This window comes from Perissodus microlepis, chromosome 15 (genome assembly GCF_051167445.1).
Source record: "Perissodus microlepis isolate ML-2025 ecotype Zambia chromosome 15, ASM5116744v1, whole genome shotgun sequence".
Lineage (NCBI taxonomy): Eukaryota > Metazoa > Chordata > Actinopteri > Cichliformes > Cichlidae > Perissodus > Perissodus microlepis.
This window is the reverse complement of record NC_140475.1, coordinates 31130184-31149646: the sequence shown is the minus strand read 5'-3', so window position 1 is coordinate 31149646 and position 19463 is coordinate 31130184. Positions and strand designations below refer to the sequence as shown.

General features: G+C 38.3%; 2 protein-coding genes across 3 annotated transcripts; one reads left to right on the top strand and one right to left on the bottom strand.

The window, feature by feature from the left end:
- Window positions 1-398: 398 nt before the first annotated feature.
- LOC146372420 (gap junction Cx32.2 protein-like) lies at window positions 399-8742 on the bottom strand. 2 transcript variants are annotated; one of them, XM_084953120.1, is made up of 3 exons: window positions 8707-8742; window positions 2585-2668; window positions 399-2092 (listed from the first exon to the last, which is right to left on the bottom strand). In XM_084953120.1, exon 3 carries the CDS (start codon window positions 2081-2083, stop codon window positions 1313-1315), a length of 771 nt encoding a protein of 256 aa, XP_084809246.1. In that variant the 5' UTR covers window positions 2084-2092; window positions 2585-2668; window positions 8707-8742; the 3' UTR covers window positions 399-1312. The 2 variants fall into 2 exon arrangements, with proteins under 2 accessions (XP_084809246.1, XP_084809245.1); XM_084953119.1 differs by lacking the exon at window positions 8707-8742 and having other exon boundaries at window positions 2585-8699.
- A 5098-nt stretch (window positions 8743-13840) lies between these two features.
- gja1b (gap junction protein alpha 1b) lies at window positions 13841-18457 on the top strand. Its single transcript, XM_084953234.1, has 2 exons — window positions 13841-13974; window positions 15382-18457. The coding sequence occupies exon 2, from the start codon at window positions 15398-15400 to the stop codon at window positions 16562-16564; it is 1167 nt and encodes a 388-aa protein (XP_084809360.1). The 5' UTR covers window positions 13841-13974; window positions 15382-15397; the 3' UTR covers window positions 16565-18457.
- Window positions 18458-19463: the final 1006 nt, after the last annotated feature.

Sequence of the window (19463 nt, the reverse complement as noted above, 5' to 3'; positions counted from 1 at the left end):
CTTGATTATACTTTCTGCAAGTTAGCTAGGATCAACTTGGGTTCACGTCTGCAAAAAATTTATCATCACACAATGAGCATGGAGTTTATGTGACTACGCAGACTGGTCCACAGAGACGTTATATTACAAAGGACAAACTGTGTAAGCGACCCAGACACCGATCATCAAGCATACTTCAAAGAAATATAAGAGGAATGACTACTCTGCCATTGTGCCTTTTAGCTATCCCATCAACACTGTATAATTAAGGCTTACTACATGGGTCAGTGCTCATACACGGGAGCCAAGATTCAGAACTGGCTAACAGTATGCTGCTCCTGAACTTTGCTGACTTTATTATTTTTAAAATGTGCACCATTTCCAGTACCAGGACCAACTTGACACATAGCATTTCAGTGTTTGATTGATTGATGGTTTATTTAGAGCACATGCATACATATATACAAAATGGAGCATTTACCCCCACCCCCTTCACATATTTATAGCTCAGTCATGTAGTTATGTAGCTGCTTCCTGAGTATATGTAATACACATTAACAACAATATATAACAGTGATGACTTGTTGAAAACACCTCTTGTCGTGTAATGACCCCTCTCATCCCTGTCATGAAATTTGAATAATTTCGACTGTAAAAATAAGAACTTTGTATAAAGAGGATATCGGACTTTATGTGTAATACCAATTGTCCTTTTTTTGTAATATGAAAAGCACATTTAGTGTATTTTTATAATTATTTCCCCGTACCTCTACACAACAAGTTAAATACGGGAGAATTAGAGAACAACACAAAATCCAGAGAGAATTATAATCTAGAACCTGTTTAACTTTGTTCATGATTGAGGTGCTCTTGGACACTTTGTTTTGTTTTTCGCTGTTAGATGAAAGTTGAAGTAAATGACCAAATAACAGATACTAGAATCCCAACATTTTTGCAAATGACATTTGTAGATCATATTCAAGAGAAGGTCACGTTTCTGGTTTTCCGGTTGAAAATTGATGCGCAACATGGGAATGTAGTGTGCTTGCTTAGCCATGATAACCCCTAACTACTAGTAACTACTAGTACTTTTAAAGATAGATGGATCAGTATGTGAGTGTTTAATACTGGCAGTTTATAACTTTGAATACGAGCACATCTCATTTTCAGTAGTTTCTGCATTTAACATCGTTGGCTGTCTATGTACAATTTGACCGATGTGGTTGATTTATTTTAAACCTGAAATAAGATGTAAAATTCAAATGAAGATGTTGAGTGATGTTGTAACTAACGATAGTGACCTATGTCAATGTTTACGTCAGCTCACTGTCTTTCAACACCATGTAACTCTCTCAGTTGAATTGGGATTTGGGTTGTTGAGATTGAATCCCTCTGGTGGAATGGAGCTGCTGGTCCTTCTTTTCCTCTCCTTTATCTTTGAGATCATCAAGTAAAATATCTCCACAATGTTTAAAATGACAGAAAACACAGCCATTGCTAACATGAAGATAATAAAGACGCTTTTCTCTGTGGAGCGACTAATGAAGCAGTGTACCTCTGTCTTACATGGATCCTTGAAACAAGAAACCTTATTTGGCATAAGTATGAAGCCATAGAGGTAGTACTGTCCTACAATGAATGCTACTTCAAGCAAAATCTTGAACAACAATTGAAACGTGTAGCTGACCAGCAAGGCGCCTTTGAGGTGCACTTTGCCATGTTCATTTGAATATTTGGGGGCTTTAATCATCTCCTGCTTTTTCCTTTTTTCCTCCAGGCGTCTTCTCAGTTTGTTATCTTTACGAATCACTAGTAAGACGTGGCCCAGATAGATGAGCGTTGGCGTGGAGACGGTGAGAATCTGGAGCACCCAGAAGCGTGTATGAGACAAAGGAAAGGTGTGATCATAGCAAGAATTCTTGCATCCAGGCGTTAGGATGTTACACTTCATGTTTGATTGTTCGTCTCCCCATATTTTATCGACACCAGCTGCCAGAATGAAGATCCTGAAGAGAAAAAGAACACTCATCCAGACCTTTCCCAAGAAGGTGGAGTGAAACTGCACCTTGTCTAACAAATCAGACAGAAAGGACCACTCCCCCATAATGGCAGCCTTTAAGAGAGAAAACAAAACACAACAATGAATATGCAGTTGTGTGACAAAAGTCCATCTCGAGAAAAAGACGAGAAATATATAGTCATATTTGAAACTGGCTGGATTATTTAAGGTGATATATTCATACAAATTTCAATCAAATGTATGCTGAACAATGATGGCTCATTCAGGAGTTACATTTATTATTATACTAATACAATTAGGAATACTGCTTATTGATCATTCAACCTCCACTTTATAATACAACCCATGACTTCTACATTACCACGTATATTTTTCTGAATTTAGGCTTCTCAATTCTCATTAGCTAAAACTTGAACAAGGGAGTAATTGGCACGCTTTAATTAAACATATAATATTACATATATAATACAATATTTATATATACATGTGTCTCTGTATATAAACATACATAATTTGTAAAACGTAATTAAATGTATAATTATTTTTAAGTACTACTTAGAACATAATTTTTAAATAAATGATTACTTTTTGTGCAATTCAAATGAAAAGAATATGCTGCCTTCAAGGTTGTCCTGAAGCCAAAGTCCTCCTGTTGGAAGCAAGCTCCCCCTGTAATCACAAAAACTGAAACAAATTACAAATTTTGAAACTGTCAAATAGGCAGAATGGAGAAGACTGACACTTTTTGAAGTAAAAGGGAGGAGTTCTGACTGACTACAACTTTATGTCCATGGCTCTTTCCTTACTCTCCATCGCTCTTGTTGTGTTATGCTAAGTTGCTGGGAAACAGCGCTGTCTCCACTCTGTATGCATGATGAGGTGAACACTTTGTATTGTGGATGTGCATGCCTTGATATTTTAAATAAATATACTGACAACATAAGCAATTAAGCACTACAATTATTATGCAGTAAAGGATGTGATAGCCTAGGATCCTCTTCTGTCACACCAACTCTCTGCATGTCCTACTTCACTACATCCATGAATTCAATTCAATTCAATTCAATTTTATTTATATAGCGCCAAATCACAACAAAAGTCGCCTCAAGGCGCTTCATAGATACAGAGAAAAACCCAACAATCATATGACCCCCTATGAGCAAGCACTTTGGCGACAGTGGGAAGGAAAAACTCCCTTTTAACAGGAAGAAACCTCCGGCAGAACCAGGCTCAGGGAGGGGCGGCCATCTGCTGCGACCGGTTGGGGTGAGAGAAGGAAGACAGGATAAAAGACATGCTGTGGAAGAGAGACAGAGGTTAATAACAGATATGATTCAATGCAGAGAGGTCTATTAATACATAGTGAGTGAGAAAGGTGACTGGAAAGGAAAAACTCAATGCATCATGGGAATCCCCCGGCAGCCTACGTCTATTGCAGCATAACTAAGGGAGGATTCAGGGTCACCTGGTCCAGCCCTAACTATATGCTTTAGCAAAAAGGAAAGTTTTAAGCCTAATCTTAAAAGTAGAGATAGTTTCTGTCTCCCGAATCCAAACTGGAAGCTGGTTCCACAGAAGAGGGGCCTGAAAACTGAAGGCTCTGCCTCCCATTCTACTTTTAAATACTCTAGGAACAACAAGTAGGCCTGCAGAGCGAGAGCGAAGTGCTCTAATAGGGTGATATGGTACTACAAGGTCATTAAGATAAGATGGGGCCTGATTATTTAAGACCTTGTATGTGAGGAGCAGGATTTTGAATTCAATTCTGGACTTAACAGGAAGCCAATGAAGGGAAGCCAAAACAGGAGAAATATGCTCTCTCCTTCTAGTCCCTGTCAGTACTCTTGCTGCAGCATTTTGGATTAGCTGAAGGCTTTTCAGTGAGTTTTTTGGACATCCTGATAATAATGAATTACAGTAGTCCAGCCTGGAAGTAATAAATGCATGAACTAGTTTTTCAGCGTCACTCTGAGACAGGATATTTCTAATTTTAGAGATGTTGCGCAAATGGAAGAAAGCAGTCTTACATATTTGTTTAATATGTGCGTTGAAGGACATGTCCTGGTCAAAAATGACTCCAAGGTTCCTCACAGCGTTACTGGAGGCCAAGGTAATGCCATCCAGAGTATGAATCTGGTTAGATACCATATTTCTAAGATTTTCAGGGCCGAGTACAATAACCTCAGTTTTATCTGAATTAAGAAGCAGAAAGTTAGCGGCCATCCAGGTCTTTATGTCTTTAAGACATTCCTGCAGTTTAACTAATTGGTGTGTGTTATCTGGCTTCATGGACAGATAGAGCTGGGTGTCATCTGCATAGCAGTGAAAATGTATGCTATGTCTTCTAATGATGCTGCCTAAGGGAAGCATGTATAATGTAAACAGAATTGGTCCTAGCACTGAACCCTGTGGAACTCCATAATTAACCTCAGTGTGTGAAGAGGACTCTCCATTTACATGCACAAATTGGAGTCTATTAGATAGATATGATACAAACCACTGCAGTGCAGTACCTGTAATACCTACAGCATGTTCTAATCGCTCTAATAGGATATTATGGTCAACAGTATCGAACGCTGCACTGAGGTCTAGCAGGACAAGCACAGAGATGAGTCCACTGTCAGAGGCCATAAGAAGATCATTTGTAACCTTCACTAAAGCTGTTTCTGTGCTGTGATGAGCTCTGAAACCTGACTGAAAATCTTCAAATAAACCATTCCTCTGCAGATGATCTGTTAGCTGTTTGACAACTACTCTTTCAAGGATTTTTGATATGAAAGGAAGGTTGGAGATTGGCCTATAATTAGCTAAGACTGCTGGGTCTAGAGATGGCTTTTTGAGTAAAGGTTTAACTACAGCCAGCTTGAAGGCCTGTGGTACATAGCCGATTATTAGAGATAGGTTGATCATATTTAAGATCGAAGAATTAATTAATGGCAGGACTTCTTTGAGCAGTTTTGTAGGAATGGGGTCTAAAAGACACGTTGATGGTTTGGAGGAAGTAATTATTGAAGTTAACTCAGAAAGATCAATTGGAGAAAAAGAGTCTAACTTAACATCAATGGTACTAAGAGTAGCTGTAGATAATATTACATCTGTGGGATGATTACTGGTAATTTTTTCTCTAATGATAAAAATTTTATTTGTGAAGAAGTTCATGAAGTCATTACTAGTTAACGTTAAAGGGATGGTTGGCTCAACAGAGCTCTGACTGTTTGTCAGCCTGGCTACAGTGCTGAAGAGAAACCTGGGGTTGTTCTTATTTTCTTCAATCAGTGATGAATAGTAAGATGTTCTGGCTTTGCGGAGGGCTTTCTTATAAAGCAGCAAACTATTTCTCCAGGCTAAATGATGATCCTCTAAATTTGTGACACGCCATTTCCTCTCCAGATTACGAGTCATCTGCTTTAGGGTACGTGTTTGAGAATTATACCACGGAGTCAGGTACTTCTGATTAGAGACCTTAGTTTTCACTGGAGCTACAGTATCCAGAGTCGTACGTAGTGAGGAGGTGAAATTATTAACAAGATAATCGACCTCTGTTGGGGTAGCGTTCAGATAGCTGCTCTGCTCTGTGTTGGTACAGGGCATTGAAGATGATAACAGTGGGTGGATTATATTCTTAAACTTAGTTACAGCGCTTTCAGAAAGACATCTACTTTGATAAAATCTACTCTCCACCGCTGTGTAATCAATTATTGTAAATGTAAATGTTATCAGGAAATGATCAGACAGGAGAGGGTTTTCAGGAAACACTGTTAAATGTTCAGTTTCTATGCCATATGTTAAAACAAGATCTAGAGTGTGATTAAAGTGGTGGGTGGGTTCTTTTACATTTTGAGAGAAGCCAATTGAGTCTAATAACAGACTAAATGCCATGTTGAGGCTGTCATTTTTAGCATCTACATGGATGTTAAAATCACCCACAATAATTATTTTATTTGAGCTCAGAACTAAATTAGATATAAAGTCTGAGAAATCAGACAGAAACTCTGTGTAAGGCCCAGGTGGACGATAGATGATAACAAGTAAGACTGGTTTCTGAGTTTCACAGCTGGGGTGGACAATGTTAAGCATCAGGCTTTCAAATGAATTAAAAGTCTGTCTTGGTCTTTCATTAAAAAGATTGTGAAAAATTGCTGCCACACCGCCCCCTCGGCCTGTGCTTCGAGGTTTCTGGTAGTTAGAATGACTCGGGGGTGTTGATTCATTTAAACTAACATAATCATCCTGCTGCAACCAGGTTTCTGTAAGGCAGAGTAAATCAATTTGTTGATCAATTATTAAGTCATGTACTAACAGAGACTTGGAGGAGAGAGACCTAATATTTAATAATCCACATTTCACTGTTTTACTCTTTGGTTCAGATGTGGATACTGTACTGTTCTTTCTTTGTAATTGTTTATGTTTAAGTTGTTTGTTGCTGGTTTTTAGTTTGTTTTTTGTCTTTTTGGAAGCTGACACAGTCTCTATGGAGATGGGTTTTTGGGGGGGTAGCAGGAGGAGAGAAGCTGCAGAGAGGCGTGTAAGACTGCAACTCTGCTTCCTGGTCCCAACTCTGGATAGTCATATTTTGGGGGGTTTAATAAATTTGTCCATATTTCTAGAAATGAGAGCTGCTCCATCCAAAGTGGGATGGATGCCGTCTCTCCTAACAAGACCAGGTTTCCTCCAGAAGGTTTGCCAATTATCTATGAAGCCCACATAGTTTCTGGGACACCACTCAGACAGCCAGCAATTTAAGGAGAACATGCGGCTAAACATGTCACTCCTGGTCTGATTGGGGAGGGGACCAGAGAAAACTACAGAGTCCGACATTGTTTTAGCAAAGTTGCACATCGATTCAATATTGATTTTAGTGACCTCCGATTGGCGTAACCGGGTGTCATTACTGCCGACGTGAATTATGATTTTACTGAATTTACGTTTACCCTTAGCCAGCAGTTTTAAATTTCCTTCAATGTCGCCTGCTCTGGCCCCTGGAAGACAATTGACTATGGTTGCCGGTGTCTCTAGCTTCACATGTCTGAGAACAGAATCACCAATTACCAGAGTTTGACCCCCAGCGGGTGTGTCACCGAGTGGGGAAAAACGGTTAGACACATGAACGGGTTGGTGGTGTACCTGGGGCTTCTGTTTAGGACTATGCTTCCTCCTCACCGTGACCCAGCCGCCCTCTTTCCCCAGCTGCTTGGGGTCTGCCGGGGAACAGCTAGCGGGGCCTACGCTATCTTCGGCTGCACCAGCTACAGGGGCCTGGCTAGCTACGGGTGAATGAAGGGTGCGAAGCCGAGTCTCCAATTCAGTAATCCTGGCCTCCAGAGCTGCAAATATGCTACATTTGTTACAGATATCATTACTGCTAAAGGAGGCCGAGGAGTAACTAAACATCTGACACAATGAGCAAGAAAGTGCAGGAGGGACAGGTGAAGTAGCCATGGTGCTAACGAGTCGGCTACGAGCTAAGCTAAGCTAGCGAAACAGTACAGAGACAGTGAGTGAATACTTTGGCTATAAATTAGGTAGTGAGTACACAGAAAGTATGCTTCGGATGAAGCACGTGAAGATTATAATATGAAAGAAGAATGTATTTAAAAGTTGTTAATTAAATTGCTAAGCAAATAAGCTACTCAGTAACACCACTGTGTTTGAGCAGGAACAGGAAGTGATACTCTACCGCAGAGTGAGCGAACACCAAGTGACAGCCACACCAAGTGACAGCCATGAATCTTCTTTGTGAGTTTCCTCTTTTTTCCCCCGTGCCTGGCAACTCAGCTGTCCCCCAATATACTCTTTTCTAATCTTTTCCATCCAGATCACAACCATTAAAAACCCTAACATCTTCAACTCTGCCACCTCCAGCTTTGTCTCCTCTCTTTTTGTTAGTGCTTCCATCTCCGAACCGTACATCACGGCAGATCTCAAAACCATCCTCCTGTCACAAATCACCCCTGACACTTGACTCGACCCACTCTAGCCTGCCTGGCTTCCTCTCTTGCTCACTGTCTGTTGTTTTGGACGGCTGAACCCAGGCATGTAAATTCATCTACCCACACTATTTCTCCTCCTTACATGTTCACCTTTCTGTCGTCCTCTCATTTACATACATATATTCTGTCTTGTTTCTACTGAATTTCATTCGTCCTCTCTCCCAGAGCATACCACCACTCCTCCAGGCTCTTTTCCACCTGCTCCCTACCCTCATAATGATGTCTGTTACCTGTATAGTTCACAGAGACTCCTACCACACCTCATCAGTTAATCTGTCCTTTATCACTGCAGAAAAAAGGGCTTAGAGCCGATCCCAGATGTAATCCAACCCCACTCTTCATACGTATCCTGTATCACTATCACATGCTTCTCTGCTACTCCTGACTTCCTCATGTCATGTTCCTCTTTTGGCACCCAATCATATGCTTTCTCCTGATCCACCAAGAGACAGTGAAATTTCATTTACTGCCGCAGATATTTCTTTGCTGATAGTAACCAAACTAATGTAAAGGAGTAAAGGAGGATGTTATAAAGGTTTTCGATTCTGAATTACATCGACAGTATCCGATTGTGTGTATGTGTGAAATCCAGTTAAAATTAAATTCCTGAACACTGTCAAATATAATCAGAGAATTAAATTCTGTTTTCATAATACAAACTAAGATTAAGTTTCATTTATACAAAATTGACTTTTCTTGTTTTGAAAACTTTCCTACCTTTCTAAGAGTCCTCTCTAGTCCAGTCAGTTCTTGGGTTGTAAGTCAGATTATTCTCACTTCCTTGTTATAATTCAGGCTAATCTTGCTAAATCATCAGATTCCTCCCTGTTCTGTCTGACTGTCCCACCCACACTCTTTACTGATGTCACTACTGTCACCCAATTATAATGACAGGGACAGCTTCACCATTTTCATCCAGTTTGGAGTGGCTAACCAACAGCAATTATAATTATTAACAACATGGTAATGTATCATATTCATATTATTTCGCTAAAAGGATGTAAGCTGTGCAGTATATTTTAACAATACCTCATTAAGAATAATTTAACCTGGATTTTAGCCTGAATAATTGAAACAAACTCAGTAAAGAGTGGAAAACTTAAACATAACTTTTGCTTTATCATGCCGAATGTCACCATTTGGTTACAGCACATAAATATTAGTTTTTGCAATATTTTTTCATGAATCCTGTTTCTTTTACTTTGTGAGTTATCAGCAAACTGAGATTTTAGTAAACTGGACCTGATACTACGGGCAGTTTTTGAGTGAAGAATACAGTGTGAACATTTTCAGTCCATTCAGTAGTTCATTTTCCATTAAAGCTGCATTACATCGGCCGTTAACAAGAGATCGTAGTGCACCATTTTATAAATGTTAGTGTTGGTGTTAATGCTTGTGTGGAGAGAGACAGAAACACGCTTCTGTTTGCACATATGTAATGATCAGCTCTAAGCAGAAGGCTGAAGTAAAGTTCAGCTAAATAATTATTACTATTGCAGTAAAGTTAGTTGGACACTGAGCAGTTCCAGTGACTTTTCTGTTTCTGCCTCATCTTCAGCTGCCTGCTGCAGGTCTCTAAACTTCTTGCTGCTTTAATATCTAACCCATGACTTTATTAACATTTAAGGACAACAGAGTGATTTCTTTAGTAAGGGCAGCTTCATTCATATCATGGACTGGCTAACGAACACAAACTTTTTCCAACAGCCAATGGCTCATTTTAGCTACCTAGCTGGTTAGTCCAGCTGTCAGTTTGAAACAGTCACTCTTTGCTTTTAGAAAGTAAATGGTGGACCTCCTCTCAGCGTTCCTACTCTCTCTGCAATTCACAGCAGACTGCACCTGCCAATCAAAGCTGCTGTGACTTGGGGTGGAGTCAGCTCTGTCTAATTCAACTACTTCTCCACCTCAGCTTTCTCTGCCAGAGCCCACTGAGAAAGTTCTGACATAACTCGAAACTTTCTCTGGTGAGGTGGAGAAAACAAACTGGGTTTCATAACTTTGTGTATGATGATCTTTGAATGGCTTTGCAAAACTTGTGCCTCTGATTTTGCATGAGAGGCAGAGCGCTGCAGTGGGCACAGGCATTTATTAATTCCAATGAGATATCTCTCACTGGAATGAATAACTGTTTCAAATGAAGTGTTGAGCAGTGCTGCTCTTTAACGTGTTTCATTTGACACTTGAGGAGCAGAGCAGGAGGATAGTGGCTGGAAATAGGGTGACTGTTATAAATGAACTCATCTCTACCTTGATTATTGATTCCTGTTACAATCCGTTGTAAAATATTAACTCCAGGTATTAGTCAACTCCAGGGCAGAGCAACGTTTTTTTGGATTCTAATCTAGCTAAGCAATTAGGTACACCCTTGGTTTTTTCTCCCCGAGACTCTGAACGGCCAATACTTCACATCAAACCCATCTCACTTCATCTCTCAGGAAACCACTGTGAGTACATCACTATTTCTTTTTGATTCCCCACACTTTCCTTTGGTTCAACAACATAACCCAGTCAAAGACTGGTGTAGAAAATCTTTAGCCACACCCGTTATCAGCAGCTATCCTCTAAATATGTGTACTTGGTAACTAACTGGGTTTAACTTAGTGGCCTGGACACTAAATTAATGGTAGACCTCAAGGATCTTGTAACCTGTAAGAATCCCTTTGAGTGATCTTATAATATGCAGGTTTTTACTGTTACTGCTTCACAAGAGTTTAAAATAGGAATGTCCACAATTTAGACTTGTTGAATGCAGGATTGTTTTATTAGAGCAATTTAGTAGGAGAAAAGCAAAAGCCAAATCAAAAATAATAAAATAATCAAAGCACTTGAATTCTCCATTCTCATTTGTTGTGGTCCTTGAGATGAGAGAGGTTGAGGAGAGAACAATCTATCCAGGCCTGAAGATGCACTTATCTCTGGTTCATGTTGATAATAATAGTCCAGTGGATTCAATCCAGCAAGAATACAGTGGAAATCCAAATCTTCTCAAAGTTATAATCCATAGAAAAACAGTAGAATTCTTTGGAAGTTGTAATCCACCAGGAAGACAACAGAAATCCAAATCCTCTTGAATCTAACATGGTAAAAATAAGCAGAGAAAATCTCAGTTAGCAGCTGATCCGTCTGGCATCTCACAGAGATGAGTAGAGATCGATTAGGGCTAGCATTAGTAAGCAGATGACATCATTAGTAGTGCTAAAGTGATTTCACCTGCTGCGAAGGGAGTACCTGAGTGCAAACTACCATAGGAGATGTTTGAGGAAAAAAGTTTTGCTCCAAGTTGGTTGGGATGTTTGCCATGGTATCTGAAACACCCAACACGACAGCTGCGGGTAGGGATTGAACGGGACCCAAAAATGTGTGCTACAAGTTCCTTTAGTATGAAGAAAATATAGTGATGGAGCAGCTGCAGGATGTGAAGAAAAGCAAAAACAATAAATGAAACAATATCTAGATGAACAGTTTGTGTTCGGTTCACAAAAATAATCATCCAGCCCAGTTTGGTGAACCCAAAAGAGCAAGTATGGAAGTGCCTCATTTTCACCTCTGCCAGCTGGTGTGGGCTCTGACAGACACTGGATGACAAGTGCATCGGCAAGGAGTAGGGGAAGAATTAAACATATCAGTTTTGAGTCTAGAATCGCCAAATGTTATGTCTTCAAATATCCTTAATAGCAGTTACACTGAGTCACATATGTTCATTCAATCTATCATTAACTTTATGTAACTGTAAGAAGTCTTACATGTTGACAGGAAATATTAATATTTATATGATGTATTGTTCTGCAATAAATGTTTATGCACACATTTCCATACATTTCATTATTCATAGTGAATTGCAGCTTTCCAGATAAATGTGCAGCTTTAATGTAAATCATGAATAGATGGCAGCAGCCATGTTCGCTATCTACTTATTTGTTTTCTTAGCAGTATCATGATGAATGACTAATAATTTGCAAAGTTAAGAACAGAAAACTGTCGGTACTGTCAGTTCCACTGCCAACACTTACACTTGCCACAAGTTACTTTCCACATTATTACAAAGAGTTGCCACAAATATCACGAAATGACCGACACGATTTGACTGATCTGAAATGATTGGTGACAACATGCATAAATTCGTTCTGTCTGAAATGTATTTCAGAGTGCCAACACAAGGCTTTGGAAATATTAGTAATATATATTGATTTAGCCTTTTTCAGCTTTTTATTTTGATAGACAGGAAAGTGGGAAGACATGTGGGAAAGGGCCGCAGGTCAGACTTGAACCTGGGCCCATGGCACATGGTCACCTGCTCAACGCACTGAGCTAAACCAGCACCTTGGAAACATTAGTAAGACAGAGTGAGCATCATCCAAATTTGAGTTGCTTTAATATTTACATATTTAATATTCATGCTTTGTATTACTACATTATATATAGTGTAATGTAAGATTATACTGCTGAATCATACCAGGAAATTATGTACTGATAAAACCTGCTGACTTGTAGTAGAGTGCAAATGTGAAAAAAATATTAGGCCAATGACCTTGATATATACCAAGAATATCTATACTCTATTTAATAGCATGATATACTGCAGACATATCTGAGTGTAATGTAATGAGTAACCCCCACAGACTCTCTTCAGACCAAATCTTTTTCTTTGCAGTACTTCCAAGGACTTTGCAACTTGTTCTCTAATGTGTGACCTTCTATTGTTTTTGTATATATATATATATATATATATATATATATATATATATATATATATATATATATATATATGTGTGTGTATATATATATATATATATATACACACACATACACACATATACACACATACACACATACACACACATATATATATATATATACATATACACACACACATATATATATATATATATATATATATATATATATATATATATATATATACATATACACACACACATATATATATATATATATATATATATATATATATATATATATATATATATATATATATGTATGTGTGTATATATATATATATATATATATATATATATATATATATGTATATATGTATATTCCTGTTGTATTCTATTTATATTTTGTTCCTGCACAATTGGTGTGGAGCACCCGAAATTTCGTTGCACATGTACAATGACAATAAAGGGTTATCTGTTCTATTCTATTTGATATAACACCTGCATTGTTTTATTTTCATCACTAGGTGGTGCTGTGTACCAATCAAGTGTGTTATGGGAGCCCAGAATGGTTTAATGGAAAGTTACTAAAAATTAAATGAGGAATTTCAGTTTGAGTGCTCGGTGAAGCATAACCAGGACCCTGTGTAAAGCCTAAAAAAACGGGCTTTATTGGCAATATGAGCACTATATTATACACAGTGAAATAGAAACCGCCCAAGTATATCTAAGTATATAAGTAGTAGAAGGGCCTCTTTTAAAGTGTTTGTGTTTTTTTGAACTGATAGGCAGGTGTGTACGTTACCTATTGTCTTTTTCACATGGACCTCTTTACCTTGATTTAACTATCATCTGCACAGTAGCAAGTATTCCCAGCTGCCAGAGAAATGTGAAGAAGAATTGTAGCTACATAGTTACATTCTCCTACTGATGTACTGACGCAAATACGTGTCAAAGTAGTTTGCACACAGGAGGTATATCTGTTGGTTCGAGGTATTTTGTATTTGTAACCCTGCGTTTTAACATTAGTTCCACGTGATGGTACGTGTTCTCATGTGCTTATGAAGCAATAAAGCCCGAAACACCACACATTGGCTGTTTCTGTAGGAGTCTTTTTTTTCTTTGCCCTCCCAGCAGCAGGGGCTTCGGTCTTGACGTAGAGATCAGGTGACTGTAACTTCTCTGACGGCACCGTTATAAGGGAAGTTTGACAAGTTCGACTCAGTTTTCCTACTGATGCCAAACTTGGATTTTAACTTTGCCAAGTGGCGGGGAACGGGCCACCTTTTTTGTCTCTGTAACTTTCCAGGTAAGTAAAAGAAAGTTTGGCTTTTAAAAAAAACGCGTCCGAAGGAAAACGCTGTCCGCCTGTTGCTCTTAGAAATATTCGGATAAACTCCGGTGCGCTCTAGACCACATGCGCCTTGTCTTAGAAACTTTGAGTATCCCTTTCTCCAAGGTGAATGCTTTGTCAGCTTTTTTCGTTTTTGTAGAAATCAAACCTACAACCTGGTTTACATCTACAAGGAGCAATGGCTGATAAAAGCCAGATTTATTTATTTATTTGTGTGTTTTTACTATCTCGATTTTTAATTTATGTAGTGGGCCAATGACCTCTTTTCGATTTTAATTTAATGAAAGTTCTTTTTATATTTCAAATTCTCTGCCTCTCTTGTAGCATTTATTGCTTTGCTTAAAAGCCACTGAAGTCAGGAAACTCAGAGTTAGGGCTCACTCTTTTTTCCCTTGAACATTGTTTCTTTTCAATGAAAACCATAGTACTCTTAGTACTTTTGAGTGGTTTGCTGAGTAGGTCATTGTGTTGGAGTCCATTGTTCTGCTTTGTCTTGATCATTTCAATCAAACAAACTCATTCATGTGGAAAGTGGCGGGATGTGTTCCCTATCTAATACAATGAAAGCTTAATTTACCTTAAATTCTTAGTAGCTCAAATTTTGCACTTCTTATATTTAAATGTAAAGGCCAAACACTCCCATACTAAAGTTAATTTTCACATTTCCAATTAATGTTCACAGAAATACATTGCATTGTGTATAACTTGTCAGCTAAGGAGACAGAACAGGTCATCTACTAATTTGAAGACTGGTGGTTCAACTCCTGGCTGCACTAGTCTGCGTGAGACATGTCCACTGGAGTGTGAATGTGTGTAATATTAGATAGAAAGCACCAGTGCATTTACCATTTACATGTATAAGTGAGATCACATGCAGTTACTTTGGCACCATGGGGATTAGGCTGCTGTTTCACACTTCCCCGCAAAAGTTGCCTTACAAACATATATCCAACGCTGCCATTGCCCTCTGAAGTAACATGTCTTAATGTGTGTGTATTATGTGTTACAAGCATGTGATTTATCATTCGATAGTAAAATTAACAGTACAGTCTGCTACTTTTTGGTGTGCCTGCTGAAAACGATTCTGTGACATCTTAAAATAGTATGACCTCTTTTAAAGGCGACATTAAACTGAATATACCAAATTATTTTGAGTACTGATGAGACATCAGACTTTGTATTATTCAGCGCAATTTCGTTTTTTGGATAGTTGTGGAAAAAATAACCCAAAATAAAGCTAATGGCAAGAATCTTAGGGATCTTTCCTAAAAACAGGGTTCCTGCTCCTAACTTTGATCCACTGTTTGTGTAACACAGTTTGTACACTGCAACCACTTCAACATTGTTCTTTTTTCCCACTAGCTAATACTCCCTGAACATGGGTGACTGGAGTGCTCTGGGTCGTCTGCTGGACAAAGTTCAGGCTTACTCTACTGCTGGTGGGAAGGTCTGGCTGTCGGTGCTCTTCATATTCAGGATCCTGGTGCTCGGTACTGCAGTCGAATCGGCCTGGGGAGATGAGCAGTCAGCCTTCAAGTGTAACACCCAGCAGCCTGGGTGTGAAAATGTCTGTTACGATAAATCCTTCCCCATTTCCCACGTTCGCTTCTGGGTTCTCCAGATTATTTTTGTGTCGACACCTACACTTCTCTACCTGGCTCATGTCTTCTATCTGAACAGGAAAGAGCAGAAACTCAACAGGAAAGAAGAGGATCTCAAAGCTGTGCAAAATGACGGAGGTGACGTCGACATACCTTTAAAGAAAATTGAGATGAAAAAGCTAAAGTATGGTATTGAGGAACATGGCAAAGTCAAGATGAAAGGAGCCCTCCTTAGAACCTATATAGTGAGCATTTTTTTCAAGTCTATGTTTGAAGTGGGCTTCCTGGTTATTCAGTGGTACATATATGGGTTCAGTCTGAGTGCAGTCTACACCTGTGAGAGGAACCCATGTCCACACCGAGTGGACTGTTTCTTGTCTCGTCCCACAGAGAAGACCGTATTCATTATTTTCATGTTGGTGGTCTCACTGGTGTCATTGCTGCTCAATGTCATTGAACTTTTCTATGTGTTCTTTAAGAGGATCAAAGATCGTGTAAAAGGCAAACAACAACCCACACTCTACCCCAGCGGAGGCACCTTAAGCCCTACCCCTAAAGAACTCTCTACTACAAAGTATGCCTACTATAATGGCTGCTCATCCCCAACTGCCCCACTCTCACCAATGTCCCCCCCTGGCTACAAGCTTGCCACAGGGGAGCGGGGAACTGGCTCGTGCCGTAATTATAATAAGCAGGCCAACGAGCAGAACTGGGCTAACTACTCTACAGAACAGAACCGTCTTGGACAGACTGGTGGAGGAAGCACTATTTCAAACTCCCACGCACAAGCCTTTGATTTCCCCGATGATACCCACGAGCATAAGAAACTGTCTTCCTCAGCAGGACACGAGCTGCAGCCGATAGGGTTGATGGATGCCAGGCCTTGTAGCAGGGCCAGCAGCAGAATGAGCAGCCGAGCCAGGCCAGATGACCTGGATGTTTAAAACACGGTTTCGTCTCTTTCCACCTCTCTCTGGCTGACAGAATTTCTGGTTGAAGCCAGAAACATCAGGAAACACTTTATCACATAGGTTTATTTGAGAGGTGTGACTAATCTCAATCACCGTCTTCAATATAGAGACTTTTAGTCAGTTCAAGAAACATTAAAACCATTATGTAATAATATCAAAGGTACAAGTATTTTCTGACTGAGTTTTACTTTTTAGTGCTTTTAACCCAGCCTCAAGAGAATATTGTAGCCACACGAATTGGGATTTGAAAGAGTATAACACAACCAACATTAATAATCTGTTCAAGAACACAGCCCCATAAGTTGACAGCTTTGGTTTTAATTTACTGATATTACATAAAAGATTTACTGTTTTTGTTTCTTTCAATGTTCCTCATGTTTTTCCAGTTGATGATGTCCTTTTTCATGAAATACGATGGTATGAAGCATTAGTAGCTTTGCAGCGTTAATGTTTTGTAAAGTGGCTACTACACACTCAGTTTCATTTATGTTTAGTCGAGATCAGTGAACACTGTATTTGTCTGATAAACGACAGCGAGCCACAAATCTTCATACCTGTGCATCTAAATTTACTAATGTTGTCAAGTGATATAAATGTCATGCGATAGAGAATTTGGGATAACAAGAACACACTGTTTAAAATTGAGTTTTGTAGTGCAGTTATGAAGTGTGGTATCACAACCAATCAGTGCAGTTTGGTTCAGTTTCTTTACTTTCATTCTCATTTTCATTCACCCAAAGATGTGTTGATTTCTTCTAATTTGTCAGTTGCCCTAGTCACAACGCAAAGTTATTGCTCAATGCTGTTGTATAAATAACTTGGTTAATTCTTTGACAGTGACTAACAGTAAAGGGTTTATATGTTTTGTGAATTAATATTTATTGCCAGGATCTTTAGGAGAACTACCACTAAGACAGAAAATTGACTACTACTCAGTAAAGCAAAGTCCCCCACAAACTGTTTATTGCCGTTTATTATCAGGTAATATGTCAGATAATATTGTTTATTATCTGATAAACTTTGAATTTGTGTAGTGTAAGGTTTTAGTGCTTTTATCATGTTTTGAAGTGTGCACAGGGGTGGCAGGGATGATGGTAGCAAGCTGCTGTCACTCAGCGAAATATGTTTGTTCTATTAAGAAAGGCTTTATTACTGTCAGTCATTTGCTGAAATGTGTTCTTTTTTTTAACCTATTGTGAGAAACAAAGACACTCGAATGATTTTCTGCATTTTACATATTAGATTTTTTTTTGTTTTTCAAACTTAGTGTAGCTCAATTTAATTTGCTGCTTGAGAAGTAGATATTTAGGAATGTAAATCAAGCTAACTGTGTCGCAATCAAAATGTGAGTTTGTAGAAGACTGCTTATAGATGCGGACTAATATTTAGTCATTTCTAATAAAGATATGCCAGTGTAGCTCCACAACTACCAAACACTAAGATAAATCTCAATTTGAATGTCTTTTATTGCGATTTTGCTTCAATTGCCAGTTGGTCATTGTTTTGGAGTATTTGCATATGTAACTGATATTTTGGCTACAATAGGAGTTGCACTGAGACATGGGAGATTGAGAAGCATTATGATACACATAGTATGTGGTTTTCTGATGACATGATGAACATGTTACTAATTTATTTTATAACACAGACATTATTATAATCAATAACATCAGACTTTTAATCACCAAATATCTCGGTGAGGTACAGTAATGTTGTTCACTGACAGAAGAGAAGCAATAATTACTGCTTGCAAGTATTCAGACAATGCTCATGTGTGGGGTCCACTGCTGTAAAGTGTAAGTATATGACGGTAAAATAAAACATTTTTAAATACTTCTTTAACCAATAAACATTTTTCTTTCTTAAGCAGTGATTGATTTTTATTTAATATGTGGCCATTATTAGCCATTGCTGTTGTTAGAACTAAACACCTGCCAATAAAGAACTGTTAAAGTACATTATGTCATCTATGTTAAGATGTTTTCAAAAATACTTATTCACCTCACATAAAATTTTGGGGCTTGATTAATGTTATGTTAGTCGAGGTTTATTCTACAAAAAATATTTTTCATCTTTAACATTTTTAGAACAGACATATTTAGACATGTTTAAAATAGAATAGAATAAAATAGAATAGCCCTTTATTGTATAACATGTCATTACAGTTTACTTCTTATGGTCAGTTAGGTTTCAGTTTTTGCTATCTTTATTTTTTGTTTTACAAGCTTAAAGAGAAATAACACTTGTTATTTATGTCTGAACCAATTGCAAGTCCTGCATGTAGCTGGAGATGAGCAGGTCAATTGTCAGACAGTGTGACTGATTTATATTTTTGACAGCTCTTATTGCTAGAATAATATTTTTTTTTAGCAATAAACAAGAAGGTTTGCCAAGTAAAATTAATATTTTTTCCTTAGCTACAGTTCTTGAATTATTTTTTTTGAATAAAAAAAATGTGCCCTGCCTCAGCTGACAGCTGAGATAGGCTCCAGCGCCCCCCGCGACCCTGAAAAGGATAAGCGGAAGCGAATGGATGGATGGATGGATATATGCTTATGTTTTTTGTAGTTTGTTTCACTTGTTTGGTGAATTATATATTGCTAAAATGTATTACTATGCATAAAAATGTAACTCCTTGAATTATAGATCAAAATCTTCACTTCACCTACATCTTGATTGTTTCATTTAAAATCCACTGTTGTGGTATACAGAGGCAAGATTACAAAGAATGTGACATGTGACTTGCACTACCAAATATAAACAGTCATACATTTTCAATTTTAAGATTAGATGTTTTATAACATCACTGTGATGGCATTTGTAGAATACTCTACACTTAATGCTTTCAACACTTTCTGATCACCTCTTAAAC

What these genes read in the sequence shown, in the direction of transcription:
- gja1b (XM_084953234.1), top strand. Translation starts at nt 15,398, where the DNA reads ATGGGTGACTGGAGTGCTCTGGGTCGTCTGCTGGACAAAGTTCAGGCT.
- LOC146372420 (XM_084953120.1), bottom strand. Translation starts at nt 2,083, where the DNA reads ATGGGGGAGTGGTCCTTTCTGTCTGATTTGTTAGACAAGGTGCAGTTT.